At 38.5% G+C, this 22,615-nt stretch overlaps 1 protein-coding gene across 1 annotated transcript in view; it reads right to left on the bottom strand.

The window, feature by feature from the left end:
• CTDP1 (CTD phosphatase subunit 1) overlaps positions 1-22,609 on the bottom strand; it is a 97,828-nt gene extending 75,219 nt beyond the window's left edge. Inside the window, exons 1-5 of the mRNA XM_039712265.1 lie at positions 22,586-22,609; positions 8,274-8,357; positions 5,602-5,695; positions 4,024-4,152; positions 2,555-2,705 (exon numbers count right to left, since the gene is read on the bottom strand). Coding sequence (XP_039568199.1) covers positions 2,555-2,705; positions 4,024-4,152; positions 5,602-5,695; positions 8,274-8,314 — 415 coding nt within the window. The 5' untranslated portion in view covers positions 8,315-8,357; positions 22,586-22,609. The remainder of the gene's footprint in view (positions 1-2,554; positions 2,706-4,023; positions 4,153-5,601; positions 5,696-8,273; positions 8,358-22,585) is intronic.
• Between the last annotated feature and the right edge of the window lie 6 nt (positions 22,610-22,615).

Below are 22,615 nucleotides of genomic sequence, written 5' to 3'. Positions count from 1 at the left end.
CTTTCTAGATTTCACTGTAAATCTGCAGTAATTTCACATGGCTTTATTGTTGCTTAATAGCTCCTGAACTTAAAATTCTGTGGCATTTTACAACTAGCTTTTAAGCTGACATCTGTTTTAAATATACCAAACTTTTCTTATAGAGAGCAGAAGAAGAAATTAAGTAACAATTGCTCAAAATAATTATTTAGTAGAGAAATACTCCAGGGAGCTCTAGGTAATAAAATCTAAAGCTCATCTTCATAAACATACTACCAGATATCACTTTGTAAACATGTCATATGAAAAAAAGGGTTTAATATAAATTATTTCAGCAGACATAAACAGTGTTTACAAATATTAGCTAATCCTACTTAACAGCTAGCAGGAATCTGCTGAGATGAGAGAAAAGGACTGACAAGATGTCATGTCTTTTCAAAAGCCTTCTAGGACATGAAAGGAGCAACTCAGAATTCTGAATTCACAAAGATATATAGGATGTGTACAGAGGACTTATGCAAACAACCTTTTTCTTATGAAAAAGGGTGAAAAAACCTTTTTCTTATCCCCAGCATTTTATTACAAGTTCTTTCTTTACATAACATAGGGATAACAAAGTATCAAACTGACAGCTCCTTGAGAACCCATTTAAGCAACACTGCCATCAAGTGTTCTCTATAGGTATCAGCTATGTATTTCTATAGTACTGCATCTTGGCTGCACAGGTGGACCATAGGCTGAGTCCAGTGCTTCTCCACAGACTTCAGCTGAAATGATCACCAGCACTGCACAAATAACTCACTTGCAGTTTGAAAGCTTTTGATGAGGTTAAACAGCTTCAGGCAGAAATCCAGAAGTCTGTTGGTGACAGGAAGCAACAATACCCTAATTTGGTGGCCATTCCCTCTATGGGGTAGCTTGGGGTAGCTTGAGCATGACGACCTCAAGAAGTGCTGCCCGTGGCAGCACAGGCACTACACAGTAATCCATATTGGGGCTCAGAGACCACAATGGGCAGAGGACAAATCATACATTGACAGAAGACAGGGAAAGCACTTCAACATCATGAGTTAACTACCTCTGCAACTCCTCCCTGCCTCTGAAGGCCATTTGCTATACAGCTTCTGACCTTAGGCCAGATCATTGCACACAGATCCAAGTGAGGAAGACGGTCCCCTCACTTGTATTTAAACCTAGTGATAAGAAAACTATTCCTCTTTTGCCACAGAAAATAAAAATGCATTCTAAGAAGGACAGGCACAGAATTGTTCATGCATGAGCAGTACACAACACTTAATCCAACAGCAAGACTGACAAAGCTTTAGGAAGATTCTTCAAACTATGATCAAAGGCTAAGTGACATAGAAACATTCACTTGGATTGACAGGACAGGACATGCCTTAAACCTTTCAACAAGTATTAGCTGGAGACAACAAATAAACATCACATTTTGATTACAGAAATATATGTTGTCATTCAGAAATCTCTTGTCATTACAAGACTCTTCTATGGCACTGAACATGCATAAAGAATTGTTTGATTTTTTTTTTTCCCCAAAGTGTTTTAGAGCTAGCTAGGATAGCTAGCTCTAACTATTTTGGGATCATCCTTTCTTGCCAAGAAGTGGGATTATTGGGACATTGTTGTTCAAAACACTCTTGGCAATATGACACAAAAAAAAAAAGCAAATGTGAAAGACAACTTAAAAAAAAGCTAGGAGACATGGAACATAGTTTGACAGAGTCATAACCTAAAATATTGTTAATTATATTATCTTAGACCAACAGACTTGATAAAGGGAATTTTGAGGAGAAAATACTCTTGCAACAGAGAAGACTAAACTTGGCTTTTACCCCATCTTGATCGTTTAAACTCATGGTGTCCTTTCTAACATGATTCAGACCCATACACTCCCACAGCCAGGGCAGGTTTCTTTTATGCTTGTCAGAAAAAAGAAAACATTTCAACCAGTGACCCACACAACAGACTACTACTGTTATAATTCAAATACAAGTTTTCACTTGGAGAAAATATTTTTAAGTTCTCGAGAAAAAGATGTGAAAATATTGTTAGATTTCTGTTTTTCATGAAGTACGTGTATCTCAGCTTCAGGACACAAAACTGCTATAAACAGATTTATAGCAGCAGAACTTCCTTTGGTGAAAGGAAACCATGTGGGGGCAGTGCTCCTCACAGGATGAGATGATGTCACATTGTTGAATTTTACAGAACACTGATATTAGATTTGTATGACAAGTGAAGTTGCAGATCATTGTTAGGGTCCATAAACATAATTTCTTACTTAATAAGAAGGCACTAGTTAACAAGCTGATTGTCTAACCATCAGTGAAACAAAGTAGACCTGATGGGGAAGAAAAAGGATTATTTCTAAAATTACAGGCCATACAGGCACTGCCTAGTCAACAAACTAAGAATTCTACCCACAGGACTATTTAGGAGACGGCTTTGCACAAAACAAAGAACAAATACTTGAAAACAACTTCATAAAGAAAATTAGTTATATGAGTATGAAGGCAACGTAGATAAATATTGTTAAATGTAACATTCTACTCACCTGCAATTGTATGTGCATACAGTCTGCTGCCAAAAGTAAAAACATGTAATTCATAGAGCTTGGCAATTTTTTCCAGGAATTCCTTACAATGAGGACGCAAACGTGTGTGCAACATAGGCTCACCTCGACCTAACTGGAAATGAAATATTCCCTAGAAGAAAAACCATGTTGAATATTATCAAAATAGCAAACAAAAAGGTCAGCATTCCAGAGCTACCTCACTTCAACTTTATTTGGTCCTACTAGATCAAAGTGGGTTTTGGCCACAAGATTATATGGATGAATAAAATCCAAAGCACGTTTTTGCTCTGTGCCAGGCAGTCCAACAATAATGCTTTAAAATGCAGGAAGCTGTATTGTTGAAGAATTTATGATGCAGGTGGCTTTCATTCAAATCTTTACTTATGGCAAACCAATCTGAGAAAACTCTCAATGTGCTTGTTTCAGACAAGTTCAGGATCTCACTACAATCAATACCTCACAGTGAACTTCTGACAGACTCATTTCAATATGCATTGAGCTCAGAGAAAGTATTTTCTTCACCCAACAAAGTCTGCTTATGGAAACATAGCAACAGAGAGCAAACTAGGAAGGAAGCTTACAGATAAAGATCCCAGTTAAAAACCTCACAGTACTTAAAAAATTGTTTTTCTTCAAACCATGAATTTATACTGATAGAGGCATAGCCTTTCAGACATGCAAAATTTTTAATCCTTAAGTTGAATATTCATGGCTCCCTTTCCTCTTAATTGCAATGTACATTTCTAGATTGCTTTTTCTAGCAATTGTGAACATACGCTTAGTCTACTGGACATGCAAGAATGGCAAGAGGAAAGAAAAGAACTAAGCAATCACAGTTTGCATGATATTGATGTTTGAGTTTGCATTCTCTTGCTCCAGACACTGTACACATTTCAACATGTTTTAGAACTTCCAAATTAGAAATGTTACAAGTCAATGCACCCTGTCAGTTCAATAACATGTGTTTCATGAAGAAATTAAACCACAACACACAACCTTTCTCCCCTCCTCACTCCCTCCAAAAAGATTTTAAAAAAATCCCTACACATACTGTCTGGAATGACAGACATAGGAACACACAGGATTGCTCAAAAAGGGACTTTGAACAGTAATTCACTGTATCTGCCTCAAGACTTGGTAGTCACATTACTGAGTACTCAGCTTGTGAATTGCAGAGGAGGGAAAGCAGAGATTAAAATTAGCTACCTGAAACATCTCTCAAAATGATTATAAAGGAAAAGTGCATGAAGGCATGAATGAAAGAAAGAAAAACATCCATTTAAATGTAGAGAAAAAGGAACATATTACAGAAGACTTGTTTCTCATTTTCTTTTATTTTTCAACTATAATTTTACCTAACCACAGAGTGTTTTGTTAAAGAACCATCATTTAAATATTGTTAGAAACATTTCTGTTGTTATATTGGATTGAAAGGTAACCCCAAGTACCTTATTGGACATTTGCTGGCAGTGCTGTTCTGTAGTATGGATCAATGTCTGGTCCAAATCTACCATGAGCACCAGTTTTCTGTTTCGATGTAGTCGCTGTTGATCTTCTCTTCCCAGCTGCTCAGCTTGCTGTAACAGCAATATTCACTGCTAAGCTTAGCTTCATAGAAATACATTAGGTTTATCACCTTCTGTGCACACCTGAGAAGCCCTTCTGCTACAAACTAATGGCACAGGAAATAATGCCTCAACATAACTGTAGCAATGGCAGCTGTGGAACAATTTCTTAAAAAAAAAAAAAAAGCTCTCGAAGTCTACTCTCAGATCTTTGTGACACTATTAACTTTTAAAATACAAAAACTCAACACAAAACTTTCAAATGTAACAAGTAACCACTGATTTAATTTAAGGCCCAATGTCCTGATAGGAAATAGCAGTAGCTTTGAACACAAAGGAAAACTCATCAGTAGGTGTGAGAACTTTTCACTGCTATGTGCAGCAATTTTGCATTATTAAGTGCATTATGTCTGAAAACCCCACACTAAGTATAAAGCTGATGCTCTTGGTGATCAAAATGACACTTGTGAACTTCAAATTACAGAATGTATGCCTTCAGACACAAAAAGCTAAGATTATGCAGCGCCACACGGGCACTAACATTAAGACCTCATAATCCAGTAAATATTTACTCCTCCTGCACATATTTACAAACTTTCCAAGTACCACATGAAGCTCTGTGTTCACCTGATTAACTTCTGATAGCAAGTTGCAGTGTTACCTGCAAGACAGCTGATCTTAAAAGTAAATTTAGAGCACTACAGAGCAGCAAGGATCTAGTGCAAACTGTCCTTTGAAACACTCCTCTATGATGGGGACACCTCTATCTGCTTACATCTTCACAGTTCCCCTCACTGGTGTTCTTTGACGAATTACCAGGAAAAAAAAAAATCTAGTAGTAACATAAAGTAAAAAGAGATCACGTTGATAAAGAAGATAAAGAGAATATTCATCTTCAAAATAAACATGCTCCTTCCCCCTACACAAACTGAGGGATAAACAAGCCTATTTTGATAACTCAGACAAATGCTTTAACTATTAATGGATTTGGAATACTTGGAGTATTTGAAAAATAATGAAATAAGTTTACCATCCAGGTAAGTTGCAGCAAACTTAGCTTCAGTATATCTACTGGGCCAATTTCAAGGTGAAGGTTAAAGCTAGGTTTCAGAGACTTTGCAAGCTTTGAACAGATGTCAGCTAATGGAACTTTTCACTAACTGTTCACTCTTGGTGACAAAAATGTTCAACTGTTAAGTTTACAGGCTGCTGTCAAATTGACATCTTTGCAGTACACAGCTCTAAAAAACATCAGTAAAAACCTTGAGAAAAATCAATCTACACTAAGAGAAACTCACAAAACCCTTGGGCCACTAATGCTCCACCCCAAATTCCTCTTCAACAGGACACCGAACTTCCTCTATCAAGTATGTACAACATTAACAAAACTACTATAATTAAGTTTCTCAACTGTGGAGCTACTGTGAAAGGTGTGAACAAAGAAAGCATGATGGTACTTACCTCAGAGCTAACTTTCAGTTCTGGGACACTGTGAACCATTGATACAGTGGCTGTGGATAATGGCACGCTCTGTTTTCCATTCTTGCTTCGTATCCTAATTACACAGGGAAAAGAAACATCACATGAGAGAATAACAGTTTAGTGAAATGTTAAACAGACTAAAATGTGTAGCCTCAAACTAACCACCACAAAAAAAAAATATTAAAAAGAGCTATTTTAACTAACACAATCTTTTAAAATTCATGCTAACGTAAGTTACCAGACAAAATGGATTGAGATCAAAGAAGCTCACCAGAAAAAACTGTGCAAAAGTCACTGTAGTAAGCCATACTTTGATACAATTGTTCTGTTACATGTTTTCACTAAAATGAAACAAATCTATGTATTGAAACAAATCTATGTATTGATTTGCATCAAAAAACAAGCTATAAACTAGGGAAAACCACCAAATCACTCAAATATAAAACAAATCAGTTTATTTTCTTTTTTTTTCAATCACTCATATTTACTTGTTTTCCAAGCCAGAGTATGAAAAATATAAGCAAAGGATAAGCAAAGTTACTCTCTGTACAGAGAGTGACTTATGGGTGACTGCTGCTTCAAAAATACCATTGGAAAAAAATGATGTGTGCATTTACAGATATCAGCACTGAATAGATGTGACCCTTGTGTGCATACATATGTGAGACAGTATGTGTGACTGTCCATGCAAGTACAAAATTGCTTGAAAACTGAGCAAATAACCCTGTATAGGTTTCCTTTCACTAGCTTACATCGATCAATTTATTGGGAATTCTGACATCTCATTGATCAACAATATTAAAAAAACCTGCCATACAAATTTTGACCTAAGTGACACATGCACATCTTTACATCTTTTAATTCTCTCATGTACCAGTCCCATCAAGGACAAGATTTGGTATCAGATCTACAACAAAAGTTAAACCAAATTTCACTTTGTGACATGCAAACTACTGAAGATCAACTGTACTGAGCTGAGTTGAGGCAGACACCAACACAGAGAGGTATCTTTCCCCACACCATAATGTATGGCAGCATTGATGTCCAGGTACAAAAGTATTTATTTGGTCTGAAGTCTGTACATTTTAGCATCTTACATCATTTGCTTCAGAGTTCTGAAAAATTAATCTTTAACCCTAAATGGCATTTTAAATGAGCCTTTAAAAATTATTGACCGTTTTCAGACCATTAGTTGTATGACTACTAAGAACGCTGTACTTGTTTTTCTCCAAGCAAGAAAAGCATCAATGCTTTTGAATTGTCTTCTGATGTAGGCTCAGCAGTCATAACACAGTACTTCAGATGCATAAGCCATTTTGTGTAAAATGAAGACACAGACATAAGATATAGTAATAAGTATTAAGTAAATAAAACTTAATTTTCTGGATAGCTTGAATTTGTCTGGATTTATTATATGAAACGATAACAGTAGAGTAATATTTAGATGTGACTGTATTCAAACCTCAAATCAAGTATTCATTCAGGATAGACAAAGCCCTATTCATGATTATCCTAACTTTGCTAGGTATGCCAAATAATACTTGTTTACAAAATATTAATATTTAACTTTAAATAAAAAGTGATATCCAAACATTAACCAGGCTACATCTTGCACTCTCAATATTCAGTTCACTTCCACTGGTTTGTGGGATAATGTTCCTAAAATAGTTCTTAACAATGAGCATGAATTAAAATGAAACCAAAGTATTTCCAGCCAAATGAAATGAGTATGCAACATCAATTTACAAAACCCAGGCAACTATACCACTTGTTTTGGAACAGCTGTTGAATTAGTAATTTGCTATGCATAAGAAACACTCTTTACCAAGCAGTGAGACACAGCAAAGGAGAAATACAATAATCTTTTGAAATTGGTTTCTTTTTTTGCCTAAGGCTTAAATTCCTTTAGTTCCATGGCAGAATATTTCACAAAAAACTGAAAACAGTTAAGAAGCTTAAACTGAAAGCACTGGAGACAGCTAGCTCCCATTCAAACAAAGTACAAATGAAGCAAGGTCATATGAATGAGACTGCGATTACCTCTCAGCTATTTGCACCTGCAGAGGTAAAGCTCTCAGGTTTACTAAGCAAGCCACTGTTGACACACCACACAACTCTCAGTGTCTGGTGAGTACATGGAAAAACAGTGGGATAAGAATTTACTGCTCTACACATGCTCCTTATATTTTCTACCTAAGTTACCCTACATTACCACAACGAAAAAAGAGCACACACAGTTCTTAAATCCTAAATGAGAAGAGACCTCAGAGCAGCCCTCTCTTTACAACCTTTAGCAACCTGAGGGGCCTAAAAGAGACCTGGAGAGGAACTATTTACAAGGATGTGTAGAAACAGGACAAGGGGGAATGGCTTTAAACAAAAAAAGAGTATGTTTCATCAGCTGTAAGAATGAAATTGTTCTCTGTGAGGGTGATGAGGCACAGGAACAGCTTGGCCAGACTGGATGGGATCCTGAGCAAGTTTGTAGAGTGGAAGGTATCCCTCCTCAGGGCAAGGGGCTTGGAAGTAGATGACCTCCAAGTCCCTTCCAGCCCAGGATATTTTATTACTCTATTAGATGAGAGAAGGAAGAGCATGAATTCCTAATCACAAGCAAGGAGAAGTGGGAAAAAAAAGCTGACAATACTTACTGAGTTAAATCCTGGCCACATTCTGCACACAAGCCTTTCATAACAACAGGATGGCTGCAACCTTCCAGTCTCACCAAAACAGTCCTGAAAAAGACGTAGGCATTTCATTTACAGAAGGGAGATTACAGACATGTAGATTAATAACCCACAGACTGAATTAATTCAAGGAATGAATTCTGGTAATGACTTGAGTGTCAGCCCCTTAAGATATAGGCTTTAGCCACAACATGGTGAAAAAGACAATCTATTTTCAAATTATGATTTTTCAAAACTTTAGAACTCATTAAATCATATACTAAGGTCAGTTTCTAATCATAGTTTAGCAAGGAAGTTCAATGAGAACAAGCATAGTTTGTCCAGAAACAGTTTACACTCTATAATACCCTACCGAGCTACACAGTAATGAAAACCAAACGCAGAAACTTCAACATCACCGAACAGCTCAGGCTGTCTTTTAAAATCACTGAGTCCAACCATTAACCTAACACTGCCAAGCCCACCACCAAACTATGTCCCTAAGTACCACATCTGCATGTCTTAAATTCAACCAGAGATGGTGTCTTGACCCCGTTCCCTGGGCAGCCCATTCCATTGCTTGAGAACCCTTCCTGTGAAGAAATTTCTCCTCATATCCAGTATAAAGCACCCCTAGCACAACTTGAGGTAATTTCCTCTCCTCCTATTGCTTGATACTTGGAAGAAGCAACTCCCATCTGGCTGCAGCCTCCTTTCAGGCAGTTGCAGACAGTGATAAGGTCCTCCCTTGAACCTACTTTTCTCCAGACGAAACACCCCCAAGCTCCCGCAGGTGCTCCTCATCAGACATGTGCTCTAGATTCCTTACCAGCTCTACTGCCCTTCTCTAGACATGCTCCAGGACTTCAACGTCCTTTTTGTACTGAGAAGTCCAAAATTTAACACAGGATTTGAGGTGTAGCCTCACCAGTGCCAAAGACAGGGGCAGACAAGTTCTATACCAACTACCAAGTTAAGTTTATTATTTTCATGGCAGACATATATTGCTTCAATCTTCTCATAAAAATATTTTTATTTCTGATCCTTAAGCCTTGAGTCACCACATCTTAAAATAAAGGCATAGGAACTGATATTTGATTTTTTTTTTTTTAATGGCTAAACCAAACCAGAAATTAGAGCTGGAAACAGAGAAGTGTGACATTCACAATTCCAAACTCTTTAGAAGACAAACTCTACTTTTCAGTGGAATAGTCCAACTAAAATATTCCTCATCCAGTTATCAAAATTCCCAGTCTTGAAAATATTGTTATTTATTTTTTCTCAAACACTTAGCAATCACTGTAAGAGACTTGTTTCCTTCATTGCAGATTGAGAAACGGATCTTTCAGACTTCCTATTTTTAAAAAATTCTAAGAAGTAGATAGCAGTAGCTCAGCTACTACAAAATTTCACCGTCTGTGATAATGAACTACAGCAGCTCCCTATATATTTTTAAAAAATTTAGAAGTCAAGCAGCTAAAAAAAAAACAACAAAAAAGCAAAAAACCCATCAAAATCTGAGCTCATTCATAACCTGACTGAAGTGTTCGAAGTGTGGCTTCAAACCTGTACTGCAATAAGCAGCCTACAACACGAAGAAAACTGTTTTGCATGCCCAAATCTCTCATTCATATATCTGACTACTAAGCATTTGGGAATTCTAAGCAGAAATTCAGTTTCTAAATAATACCTGCAACTGCTTACTTGTAGTGTGTCCCCTGTTCTTCAAGAACCAGAAGAATAATGACTCTACTAACAAAACTGCAGTTCATGCCCACAGTGAGGATTATTTTCCTCTTTGAGGGCAAAAACTAGATTCAGGTCAGGTTTATCTCAAAAGAAGTCTTCACAAGCCATCATATTACCAGTATTCCCATTTACAAACATGCAGCTCTATGCCCTTCTCACGGGCAGCCATTTTCTGCTTTGAAATTACACCTCCTCTTCCTGTGTAGGCATCTTAGATCACCTTTTTTTAAAAAACACAGAAACAAATTGCCAGAAAACAAATTGCCAGAAAACAAAGAAAAATGGAAAATAAAGCCAGGACGCTTGGCTTTTTAAAAGAACTGCACAAAACAAAGTATTTTAGTGGCCCTTCACTAGTGGCAATTCACTGTGTGATTATTTCACAAATTTCACAGAATTTTGGTCTCCTCTCATCCCCCTGTGTTTGCATTATTTCATTGGACTCTTCTCCCCACTACCTTTGACAATATCTCTATCTTTCTGTCTTTTACCTTGATTCACTACTAAGCTCCTTTTTAGGCTACCAATGCACACTAATGACCATGTCACAATTTTTCATTCTCACCATGTCTTCCATGTATAAATCAGAAATTACAGATACACCTAAAAGGCCAAAAAATGTGCCCCACAGTACAAGGTACAGAAACGAGCTTAAGAGATTACAGTCCCTGAGTTTATGCCCCAAATGAATTGGTTTTCATTAGCTCAAAAGTAAAAAAGCCTTTCAATGCCATCTTAGAAGTCACAGTATCTCCAGACATTGTCTACTTTACAGTCAAGGTAACCTCACACTAGAGGAATGCAACAGGAGAAGCTGGCATGCCCCTGGGCTGAGATGTGATTCAAAACTGGACACGCAAGAGCAACTATTTTTATAAGAAAATTAGAGTTCTAAATTACTCATTGATACTGTTCCTAAACAGCACTACTGTACCTTATCTCATATCAAGCATGACCACATAACCAGAACTCCTGGGTATGTTTAGATTATCTCCAGCACTTCCATGTGCTGGAGATAAAACAAAAAGCACATGATAGCACAAGACAAAGTTCTCTGTCTTGTTCTCTGTGATGCTTAACCCAAAGAACAGAGGAAGAACTCCAGAGCCCTGATAAACTTCTGAGCAACATACAACCAAAGGGTCAAATTCCAATTGCAACTGTCAAGATCTTAGGCAGATTTCTCTCAGAAAAAAAGTCCAACACTACTTAGTGCTGCAGAACGAAAGCCTGAACTCTGCTAAGGCCCAGGCATATTTAAATTTTAGCACATATTTTAATTAGTAAAAAGGAACAAACATAGACCTCAAGTAGAATGACTTTTTTAAATTTCACACCTGGAAGGAGAATTCTCCTTTTATTGTTGAAGTGAGGGATTTTCAAAATGGCCAAGATCAAAGCCAATTATCAGACAAAAGTGGGCTGAATCAAAGTGTGCCTGTCTGGTTTTAAATGGCTGCATACACCAAACAAAGGTTCGGGTTTCTGCCTGTTCTCTTCTCCAGGTTGTGAGTGAAACCCACTTAGAACAGAGCCTTTCCCTACTCCATTTCTACCAAGAATAAACAGATTTCCCCTCCCACCCCCTCCAAATAAGAGGAAGGAGGGCACACTTTACTGCTGGCAACCTTAAAAGCATCTTCATCTTCTCCAGGATCCCAAGGTGATAAGCAGAGCTAATTGGCTACTTCAACAATAGCATTCCAAGGAAACCACCACAAAACATGCAAAATCTTTCTCTAGTTTTACAAACTTTCCCAACTGTGCAGATGAGCCAGGTGAAGCAACTGGGTAAGAACCACTGTGCTATGACAAGCAAACTTTCTCTGAGCAGCCATGGGGGTGGTAGATCATTCCAATACCCAATCTGATAGCTAAATGACTGCAACAGAACCACAAACTACCCACGTTGTTTCTTTAGTACAATGAAACTTGAACTAGGAAATAAGGAAACCCACTGTGGGCCCTTATTCACATTCCTTCCAGATGTACTATAAACAGCATAGACATTAGGTGTGCCATTAAGGTAAAATTTTACTTTTTGTGGCCACAATCATGAATAGGAACAGATCTTCACCAACAGCGCAGGATGTAGCTGAGCTGATCACAAGCTCATCACTGTTCTCCCAGTACTTACACACGCCCTATTTCTAAACCAAGTCTTTTAATAATATCTGCTTTAAGTAAGCAGCCTGGTAAAGAAAAAACACCAAGGGGGAAAGCTTTCATGAAATCCAACGCGAATGTTTTGCTTTTATTAACAAAAGCAGTCAATCCCTTTGCTAATTCTAAGGCCTGGTCACTACTTTTGACTCCAAATGGAAGAACTTTGTATCATGCATAACCATGGCACTGGTTGATGGTAACTGAATTACACTGCTACACCTAGTTGTAGCAACCAGTTTACTGGATAAAGGGAACCCAATGCAAACAAAAAGCATTCCCCTAAACATTTTATTATTGCTTAAATTTTTTTGTGGGTTGGTTGTTTTTTTCCAGCATGATCTAACACTTCCAGCAGCAAGTCCAGGAGTTACAGAAGAACAGAAACAAGAACTTCTTGAGATTTTTTCCATAATAAGTTTACTACCTGTATTAGGAGGGGCTGGCCAGCTGCAACACACAAGTACAATGGCCACAAGATGTCTTCATAGTTGTCTTCAGTAAAGCTCTGTATCTTAAGGATACTCAACACAACACAGGAATAGAGAGGTTCCCTCAGTTACTCAGAACAAGTCTAACTTGACTGTACATTAACCATGGCCTTCTATTACAGCTTGGCTTCACTTCCAGAGGCAACAGTTCCAATGTCATACTGCCAGAGAAAGGCAATGGTCTACTTTCTTTACTCCCCACCCTTGTGTTTCCTCTGAAAGCCTACCCTCTCCTCTGGCACTACCAGAAAAGACAATTTCAGCACCCTGCAAGGTAGAACTCATCAGTCCTAACTAGGTTTTCTGCTGGTTTTAGAGTCAAGCAGCTGGTACAACCAGTCCAGCAAGGGTGACAGATCAAAGCTGCAAATGTTTGTAAAACAGGGCTAAGACTGGGGAAAAGACAAGACCAGTTCAAGCAACTCACATTTTATCTCCACAGTAACCAGGCCACTTTGTTAGCATTTATTTTGCCTATCTGTGAAGACTAGCCTTGACAACTCTAAGTCATGGAAACATAAGTCTTCTTATTGTCTTAAAGTCTGCCTCAAGATATTTTCATTCGCATTGAAAATATGGTAAAAATTTACAAGATGAAGGTACTGCCCTGCACTGACTCACATCTCATGCGAGTGCTGGCAGCCAAGTAATTGCTGGGCTTCCTCAGGTCTCCTTGGTATAAAGAGAGACATCAAATACCACAAGAAACACAGAGACCAAGCTGTCACTGTGATCCCTTAAAGCTGCTGCCCTCAACCTGATGCCATACGCCCTTCCAATTTGCCTTAGAAGATGTCCAAGAATACTAGTGCAGCAAGAGGAGATGGTGGTGTGCAAGTGAACAGAAGTCTCTGCCCTGGTTTGGCAGAATGCCCAAGGGGGTGTTACTGGCAAACTGTCAAGGCATAAAAATACCAAATGAACACATCTTCAGATCAATTATTATTAATACCAACCATTACTGAATCAACCAACTGATCTACAACAAATATGAGCACGAAATCCTTCTAGCTGTCAGATGAAGTTATAATCAACCTAAAGCCTGCTTCTACAGCTTCATTAGTCAGATTTGGAAACACTGACATTTTTGCTTGCTTATACCTGAACAGTATTTTGTGGTGTGTCTGCAGCATTTAGAACCCCTACTAAAGGCCCTTATGACCAATTTACATCAAACCACAGCCTTTGTTACATAGGTCTCCAGTTTTGTAGCAAGGATATTTCCAAAGCCTGAATCACTTTAATCTTACCATGTAACAGTACTTAACAACTGGATTTACATATTTAACTCTCATTAATATCTGTGAAGAAGCAGAGAGAGTCCTTGAATAATTGATTAAAAATACCAAGGATTTACAAAGACACATGGCCCTTTTTGCTCCAGGCAACACATGGCCTACAGCCTCTTCAAGCTGTTGGAGGAAATGTCCACTACAGCAGCCACTTGACTTACACTCAAGGACAGCAAACACACAGAGCTGCATTTCAAATATGCATGAACCCCAAACACCTCACCCAAACAAGTCAGGCCTTTTGATAAAATCCTCCAAAACCTAAACAAAACCCCCATACCCTAGTCTAGACAACTAGGCTGGGAGGAGTACAACTGCTGTGAGCAGTAGCTCACAGAAAGCACAGCTCACACTTGAAGGCATGATCTCAGTTCTCCAAAGCTAATGGGGAAATTACTGGTCTTGAGATTGTTTTTCCTTTGTTAAACACAGACTACTCACAACTAGGAGTTAACATGTTGTGAAACTTTTTCCTTCTACTTTTCAGGCAAAATACCTATTCAGGTAGAGACTAAGGTCATACATGCCAAGAGAAACACAGGCCCAGACTTTCTGGGTGTTATTTATAATCCAAAAAACATCTTAGGCTAGAAGAAAGCTTTGCAAATCATGGAAGTAGACTTAAAGTATTTCCATTTACTTCTGCAGAAAAGTTTGCATTACAAGCAAGGAGGTAACCCTCTTTTACCTTCAATGCAGACATCTGTGAACAGCTTCTTGCACATTTCAAAAGGTTACTTCTAAGAGTTAGCAATGAATAATAGAAAGTACCGAAAAACCCAAACAAATGGGCTTGCAGTGCCCTTTACATAAGATACAGTAAATCTTTCAAATATTATTTACAATTATTTAGAACATTTTAAACCAGAAGTATTATTACTTATGAGAATTCAAGACTAATTTTTTTAAGGAATTTCTAACTCTGTAACTTATATCTCTAGCAATAAGTGCTTTGAATAATCACAGAAAACAGGCTGTCATATCTCGGCAATTCATTTAAGCAATAAACAGTTCTGCAGCCCACTCTCCCCATTACCGTTGTCAAATGCTGACATTACCTTTATGAATTTGCTTTTCTATTGCCACTTCTCTCTGACTGCAGTATTACTCATGCAGCATTTCTCAAATACCTGCTGCAAAACTCCACCTGGGAGTTGAGGAACATCCATCTGACAGCAGGCTCAATCCAAATCTATGCAATGAACCCTGGCAATCTAAGTAGCACTTTTTCAAAAATTTGAACTGACTGAGTAGTGACCGTATAGCCTTCTAATTGGCAGAACAACAATTAACCTAAACCTACAGTTTTCTCAAACCACACTTGAACTTTCACATCAGTTACTAAAGAATGGTACTCACAGATGAACTGCTACAAATCCAGACAATGGTCTTGGACTAATTCCAATGCTGACTACTTTTTGGTTTTTTTCAGGCACACACCTCTCTCTCAGATAAGGGAACTAATTTTCCCTTATCTCAGACCAACTTACCACTGCATTCCTCCTGTGCCCAGTCAAGATCACCTGTAATTACCAGAACAAATCTGGTTTGCCTCTCGCACCTTTAGGTTCACATATAGACAAACAGCAACAGATGAACACCAACACAGCCTGGACACCAAAGCAGAGAAAGGTGACCGAGAGTTTCAAACACACACAGAGCTGACATCAAAGCTATAAACATGGGCTTTACTTCTTCCTGTGCAAAGAAATCTGGAAAGATCCTGTGATCTCTCCCCCTCTGCCTTGGAAAGCTGTATCTATTAACAGATTCCCTCTAAAACCACACACTTAGACAATCACAGTCCCTTTGTCTGTTACTTCCAAACAGCAAATAAAATAGGAAAAGGCTTACTGCAGGATGCACAATCCTCAAGTCTAACAGCTTTCTCCCATCCTTTTCCTTAGTACATACTGTGGCAAACTGAGCTGGATGCTACGTCCTGCATGCTCTCCTCTGGGACTTGCTATTAAACCAGCAAGATGAACACAGTTACACAGGAAAAATTAACAACTCTTAACACCCTAAGAGCAATTATGAACCAAACTGTCCTAACTTACACCACAGTGCTCAAACGAGGAGCAGCAGCAGCTCCACATTTGACAACATTTAATAACAGCATCTCGTGAGAAATCCAACACACTCTGAAAGCAGAGGACAACAGCTTAGAAAGCTGCTCAGCTTATAAAAGGTAAGCATGATAAATAGCTGTAAAGTTGATGAAGTTCTCTCCTTGAGCAATGCTTTCCTTGGTTAGGGCCACTTGCCCCCCCTCGGCCCTTCTTTGAATGAGAACCCACAGCATTCACTCCACTAAGCTTGGACCAAGACCATTTGCCTTTCACACCTTTTCAAAGGCTGCCAAGTCTTAGATGCCATTTTCAAACTAGAAAACACTAGAAAGCAAACAAATAGGCATTATTCAATTCTACTGTATCAAAATCACTGCCTTATGCTACACTGTTTCTTAGAACAGTTGTAGAAAAGCCATTTAGGGTTTTTTTAAAAGATATTAGTGCAATAGTGACCTGGCAATATCCCAACTCTTGTCTTAAAAAAGGAAGCATTTCGTATAACACAGCAACACTGTGTTAAAGAAAACCAGGGGAGCCTTTCTATCTTCCAAAGCCTTTATAAGACCAGCAGTTTCTCCTGCTGGTGACAGTTCTGTCCTTCCACTATTTCCAATTCCATAGGTCTAACTTCAGCATAACCAAACAAAATGTATAATCAAGATCCTTAAACTGTATCCTGTAATGCATTACCTGCTCTCCAGGTCATTTCATGCTCCCCTATTTGCTTTAAAATGCAACTACTGCCAATTCAGCTATCCATATATAGCAAAAGACTTTAAATTAACCTTTGATTTCTAACTACACAAAATAGCTAACCATAAGAATATAAGTGAAAACTTGCAATGAATTGTCTATTATCATTTTCTGAAAGAGGACCCAAAAATTAGAGGCTGGCAGCTCTTTACTGAACCTTAAGGCTAGCATGTCAAGACCGACTTTCAGAACAATTCAAAGCTGAAGTCTTGTCGCTCTCTTCCTTCCTCAAACTTTTCCAACCGTTCCCACGACAAATATCTATGTATTGTGCAACATAAAAATTAAAGGTCTCATTGCCATCTCCCTGTGAGAATTTTTATCCATACATTTTCTCTTCAGAAGAGAAAAAATACAGAAAACCACGTCACAGTTGCTGAGAAGAAACAACATGCACACTTGCCTTTGAAAAAGACTGGTTTTCTAAACAACTCTAGTATTAAAGTAAAGCTCAAAAATACCCTAAAGAAACTAGACAGCAATAACTAAGAAAGAAAATCTATTACCATTTGGGTAAAAATGCAATCTATTTCCAGCACAGACATCTACAAACCAACATTTTTTAAAAACTGCTATAACCGACTTGTAGCTCTACAATGGGATACATAAAACAGTACCATGAGCTTTCTCATTCTGTCTGCTGGCCCATACACACACAGAGCAAAGAGTCCTTGAGCTCAAGTAAGATGAGCAACTTATAGTACAAACTAAGAGAGCAGAAAATTCTGGGTTTTTCAAAATCTATTTCCAGCACAGACATCTACAAACCAACATTTTTTAAAAACTGCTATAACCGACTTGTAGCTCTACAATGGGATACATAAAACAGTACCATGAGCTTTCTCATTCTGTCTGCTGGCCCATACACACACAGAGCAAAGAGTCCTTGAGCTCAAGTAAGATGAGCAACTTATAGTACAAACTAAGAGAGCAGAAAATTCCCTCATTTGGGAGAAATGTTTGAAAGATAAGAATGTTACTAAAGGCTATCATACAAAATGCCAAATGGAACATACACAACCTCAAAAATGTTATTCCCCAGTGTTGCCATGCCATTTATTTAACCCTTGCTGACTCTACTCTTGTGGCATTTACACAATCACTTTGATCTGACCCATCTATGGGTTACTGCTGCAAGGATAAATTACTCCCTCTTTCCCTACACCAGAAGCAACTGAACAAAACGAGGGGATTGATTACTATGGACCATTTTACAGGAGACTGGGCAGGAAGGAGGAAAAACGAAGCCATCTTTAACTAAATGTTTTCCAACACCCTACTCAATGCAAGCTGAAGGCACTCAAGTTTGAGCATCCCTTCCAGCCAACTCTCATATTAGCATGAAGCAACCAGGAAACCATGGTCTAAGAAAGTCACACTGAGAGAAACTGCATACACAAGGCTGCTACAACCACACCACTGGTAAATTCCAAGCCTGATGCCTGTTTCCAACCAAACCTGACTGAGAAGCTTGATCCTCTTGGATAAAGAAGCTCCTAAAAGTTTTGTGAAACATGATCATGTAAAGAAAAGGAACTTTGTCCTTTACCATTCAGTACAATGAACTATCTTGTAAGCTTCCAACTTGTTAGGTGCCTAGGAACAGGCAATAAAGAAAGCAATGAAAGACAAATGCCCTCACTTAGAACTTGCATCTTTTTCACTATCCACTTCAACCAAACACCAGAGCGAAAGCTTTCTTTTAACGTTTCTTGGTATCACAGTATAAGGCAGAAAGGAGAAGAGGAAAACTTTAAAAAACTGCAAGTCAGAGAGATGCATACTGAAACTTACTATAAAAATAATGGGATGAATTCAGGCATAAAAAGGAATTAGACAAGACATATAGTAAGTTAGGACTGTTAAGTATTATTCAACAATCCTTAATGTTTGGCACTGAGGGGTTTTCAAGACTCAAACTTCATTAAACGTTTGCCAGGATATTATGAAAACATCTGTGTCTAACAAACAGCAAGGTGCTTTTTCCTGTAGTTTGTTATAAGTGTCACCACTTTAAAATAAACTGCAATTCATTAGCATTTTTTCCCTCTTGAAAGACTGTTAAGATATATGGTACGGGGCTCTGGCCTTATGTGGAAAGTAAACTAGGCCCTGAGGCTATGTGCTATTAGATAACCAAAAGAAGACATTATTTCAAAAATATATAATCAAGTTTCTGGCACAAAAAAAAGTACCAATCAATGACACAAAAAAGCTACAGTTTAAGAGAACAAATCCCCACCTCTTTCCTGCTATCTTATCTAAAATAAAAAAAAATAATCAAGTTTTGCTTAATTAGGATCCAGATAGTTTAAACAAGATTTTTATTACAACACAAATATACTCTGTAGAAGAATGTGAATTTTTGCTATTAAAGGTATGTGAAGTAAGACACAAAGATACCCAGGTTAAGTATACAGGTAATAAATATTTCAGAATACTCTTCTAATGTGAACCAAACAAGACCCTTGCAATAGTATGTCCCATCAGTAGGACAATCATTTTATATTAGAAATGCTTATGTAAATATTTGCATAAAGCATTAATACTGACCAAACCCAGAATCCTGCCATACCTGTAGCACCTTCAGAATGATTAACCCTGATGGGTAACTGGCACCAGTCATACACGGAGCAGTGCAGGATTTTTGGCATTTTATTTGTTGCTCCTGCTACCCATCAAAATTATGCTTCGTTAACATCAAAGGCCTTTCATTAACTGCTTCCTGTACTCCCTGTTATTTACAGTCCTAAAAGTTTAGACACCTTTCTCTCTCAAGTTCCAGTCTGACATGTCATGCAAGCCTACCTCTGCAAGAATAAGCAAAAGCTACCTACTGCCTGCATGCCTTAGGCTCTTTCCTGGGGAAAGCTTCCACCCCATCAATGCTATAAAGTTGGTAATAACACTACAAAAAAAATAAGCACTGTAAATATGCAAAATTACTTTCAGGCAGCAAAAGATTCCATCTCACGCTTGATATGAAAAAAAGAAAATAATCAAAAGTTAGAAATGTGTCTTCTTAATTGGGAGAGACTTCTGCTAAATGATGTCTTTATTTCCAGAAATATTAAGACCTGACAAAGAAGAAAATTCAGCCACTCATATTGTTTATCCTCAAATGAAAAGGTTTCATCAACTTATGTTCTCAGGAAAAGAAAAAATATTTTTAATAGAAACAGTACTTCTACAGTGTTTCAGCATCTGACAAATACTTGCAAGTATCTTTGGTTCAAAGAGAATTCAGTGCTAAATCAGTCAAGTTCATTTTTGTAAGGGCAGCAAGGCACCTACCATTCTGGATAGTTTGGATTACAAAAAGGGCATCTTCTGCAGATGATGACTAAATTTCAGCTGTTTATTTACTTTAATCACACCAGTGTCTTAATAATGCAAAATCTTAACATATATTGAAATATTGTTAGTGAAAGATTATTTCAATGCCACAAAATGGGAAGCCACAGGCAAGAAATTAAATGTTTGCTAAAAAAAACTTTTAAGTGACCAAAGAAGTGACAACTTCCTGAAGGGAGGTTGTAGACAGGTGGGGGTCGGTCTCTTCCACCGGGCAGCAACTGACAGAACAAGGGGACACAGTCTCAAGCTACGTCAGGGAAGGTATAGGTTAGATATTAGGAAAAAATTTTTTACTGAAAGAATAATAAAGCACTGGAATTGTCTTCCCAGGGAGGTGGTGGAATCACTATCTCTGGATGTGTTTAAAAAAAGACTGGACATGGCACTTGGTGCTATAGTCTAGTTGAGATGTTAGGGCATAGGTTGGACTTGATGATCTTAGAGGTCTCTTCCAACCTCATGATTCTGTGATTCTGTGAAAGAACTGCAGTTATGTCTTCCATTGCTCAACAGCTCTACTACCCTTAAGTCATGCTTATTCTACCTCTTCACTTGAACTTTTCCCTTGCACTCACCCAGTAAATACCACTGCAACAAGCAACAGAGGAACCTTACTGAAAAGTCAGAATTCCAGAAGCATAACGCCTAGCAATGGTCAATATCAACTACAATCTTTCAGTTGTGCAAGACAGAAATATTCCAAAAGCCAAGAACAACAGTAATAAAGAATACATTTTCTAATTGTCTCAAAGCAAGGACTTACTAATTATAATCAAGTGACTCATGACTAGACAAATCCAGTAAGAACAATGTATAAAAATTGGTGCATTCCAGCCCATGAAGTTAACATTGAACAAAGCTGAAACTAAAATGCTGCTAAAACAGCAGCAGACCCAGACTACTTTAAATCGACCATATTTTTCACTTAGAATATTTTTAGTTTGGTTTTCCTTCCAAGTGCTTAGCTAACACAACGAAAAAAAAGCAGATAAACTTATCTCCCCTTTTATTCAGTGCTAGCAACATGAATTTCATCATGCATACAGCATTTTAAAATTTCAGTCTGTACTTTTAAGATCTTTTTTTGTCTGACCTAGCATTTACAGTACTTTTGTTCTACATCAGGTATTAAGGATTGCCCATGCTGCACCAGATGCAATAGCAGAATGCTGATGGAGCGCAAAAGGAAAGCCACTGTCCTATCTCAGAAAGTTATCTCTATAGCAAGAAACACACAGCTTGCACATCCTCAGTAGCACATTATATGACTGACTGATATAAAAATGCATCAGACTGGCTTTTTCTTAAACCTTTCAGAGCATCCTCATACACAGATATTTTGCTTGTACTAGTGAATTTCAATCAAGAAAGTTTAGGCCTGGCTGCTCCCACCTAAAAATCAAGAAAACAGCAATCAAAGTAAATCGCTTGCTGTCATAAAACAGAAGAAGTAGATTATTTAACTAGTTTCCTGCTGAGAAAGAATAAATCTGCTAGTACAGGGTAGCAGGCTATTCACCCAACTTAACCTAGAAATCTAAGTGCCCCACTATAAGGCACTTAAGAATTTAGAAGTCAACAAACTTATCAAGACAAATCCACTGCTAAACTATAGGAAAAAAATAGTTTTTTAGTCCCTGACTCTTCTGAAAGATAAAATCGTGGTTGTATTTGTGAAGTCTTATACATTAAAACATCAACAGTATTAAAAACATTTAGACTGCCAATATAATGTGTAAGGTACTTAATAACTTTAAAATGTCTTGCTGCACTGTTGGTTTCCATTAAAACTCCTTCCAGGGAGCACAAAATGATCTGTTTGCTCCCTGAGTTTTGCATTAACCCAGACTGCCAAACTAAGAAGACTACATTAGGAGAAGAGGCAGTAGGCAGAAACTGATGCACAGGAAGTTCCACATGAACACGGGGAACAACTCCTTTATTGTGCTGGTGACTGTACACTAGAAGAGGTTCTCCACACTGTGGAGCCTCCCTCACTGCAGACAGCCCAGAACCACCTGGATGCAATCCCATTCCACATGCCGTAGGGCGACCCTGCGTGAGCAGCGAGGTTGGACCGCATGACCCACTGTGGTCCCTTTCAACCTGACTCGTTCTGTGATTTTGTGATTTCCAAGTAGTGGTTCCAGTAAGGGTTTAGAGAACCCCGATGCAGCAGGAGGGGCGCACCGCTGTCTGAGACGCGAGTTCACAGCAATGGGCCCAGCTCCGAAACACGGCAGCGGAGCACGATCCCCCGGCACCTTCCTCTTCCTCCTCCTCCTCCCGGCACGGCACGTCCCCGCGCACGGCCCGGCCCCGGAGGAAGGGCCTTTGTGAGCAGGGCCCGGCGCGGCCCGCTCGGACCAGGCGCCAGAGCCGCGTCCCGCCCGCGCTGCCCGCCGGCCCGCACTCACCCGGGCGCGATGACCTGGCCGGGCCGCGCG

The sequence above is a fragment of the Passer montanus genome, unplaced genomic scaffold (genome assembly GCF_014805655.1).
Source record: "Passer montanus isolate IOZ18808 unplaced genomic scaffold, ASM1480565v1 scaffold26, whole genome shotgun sequence".
In the NCBI taxonomy this organism is placed as follows: Eukaryota; Metazoa; Chordata; class Aves; order Passeriformes; family Passeridae; genus Passer; species Passer montanus.
The sequence above is the reverse complement of the archived record's forward strand: the minus strand, read 5'-3'. Positions and strand labels throughout refer to the sequence as shown.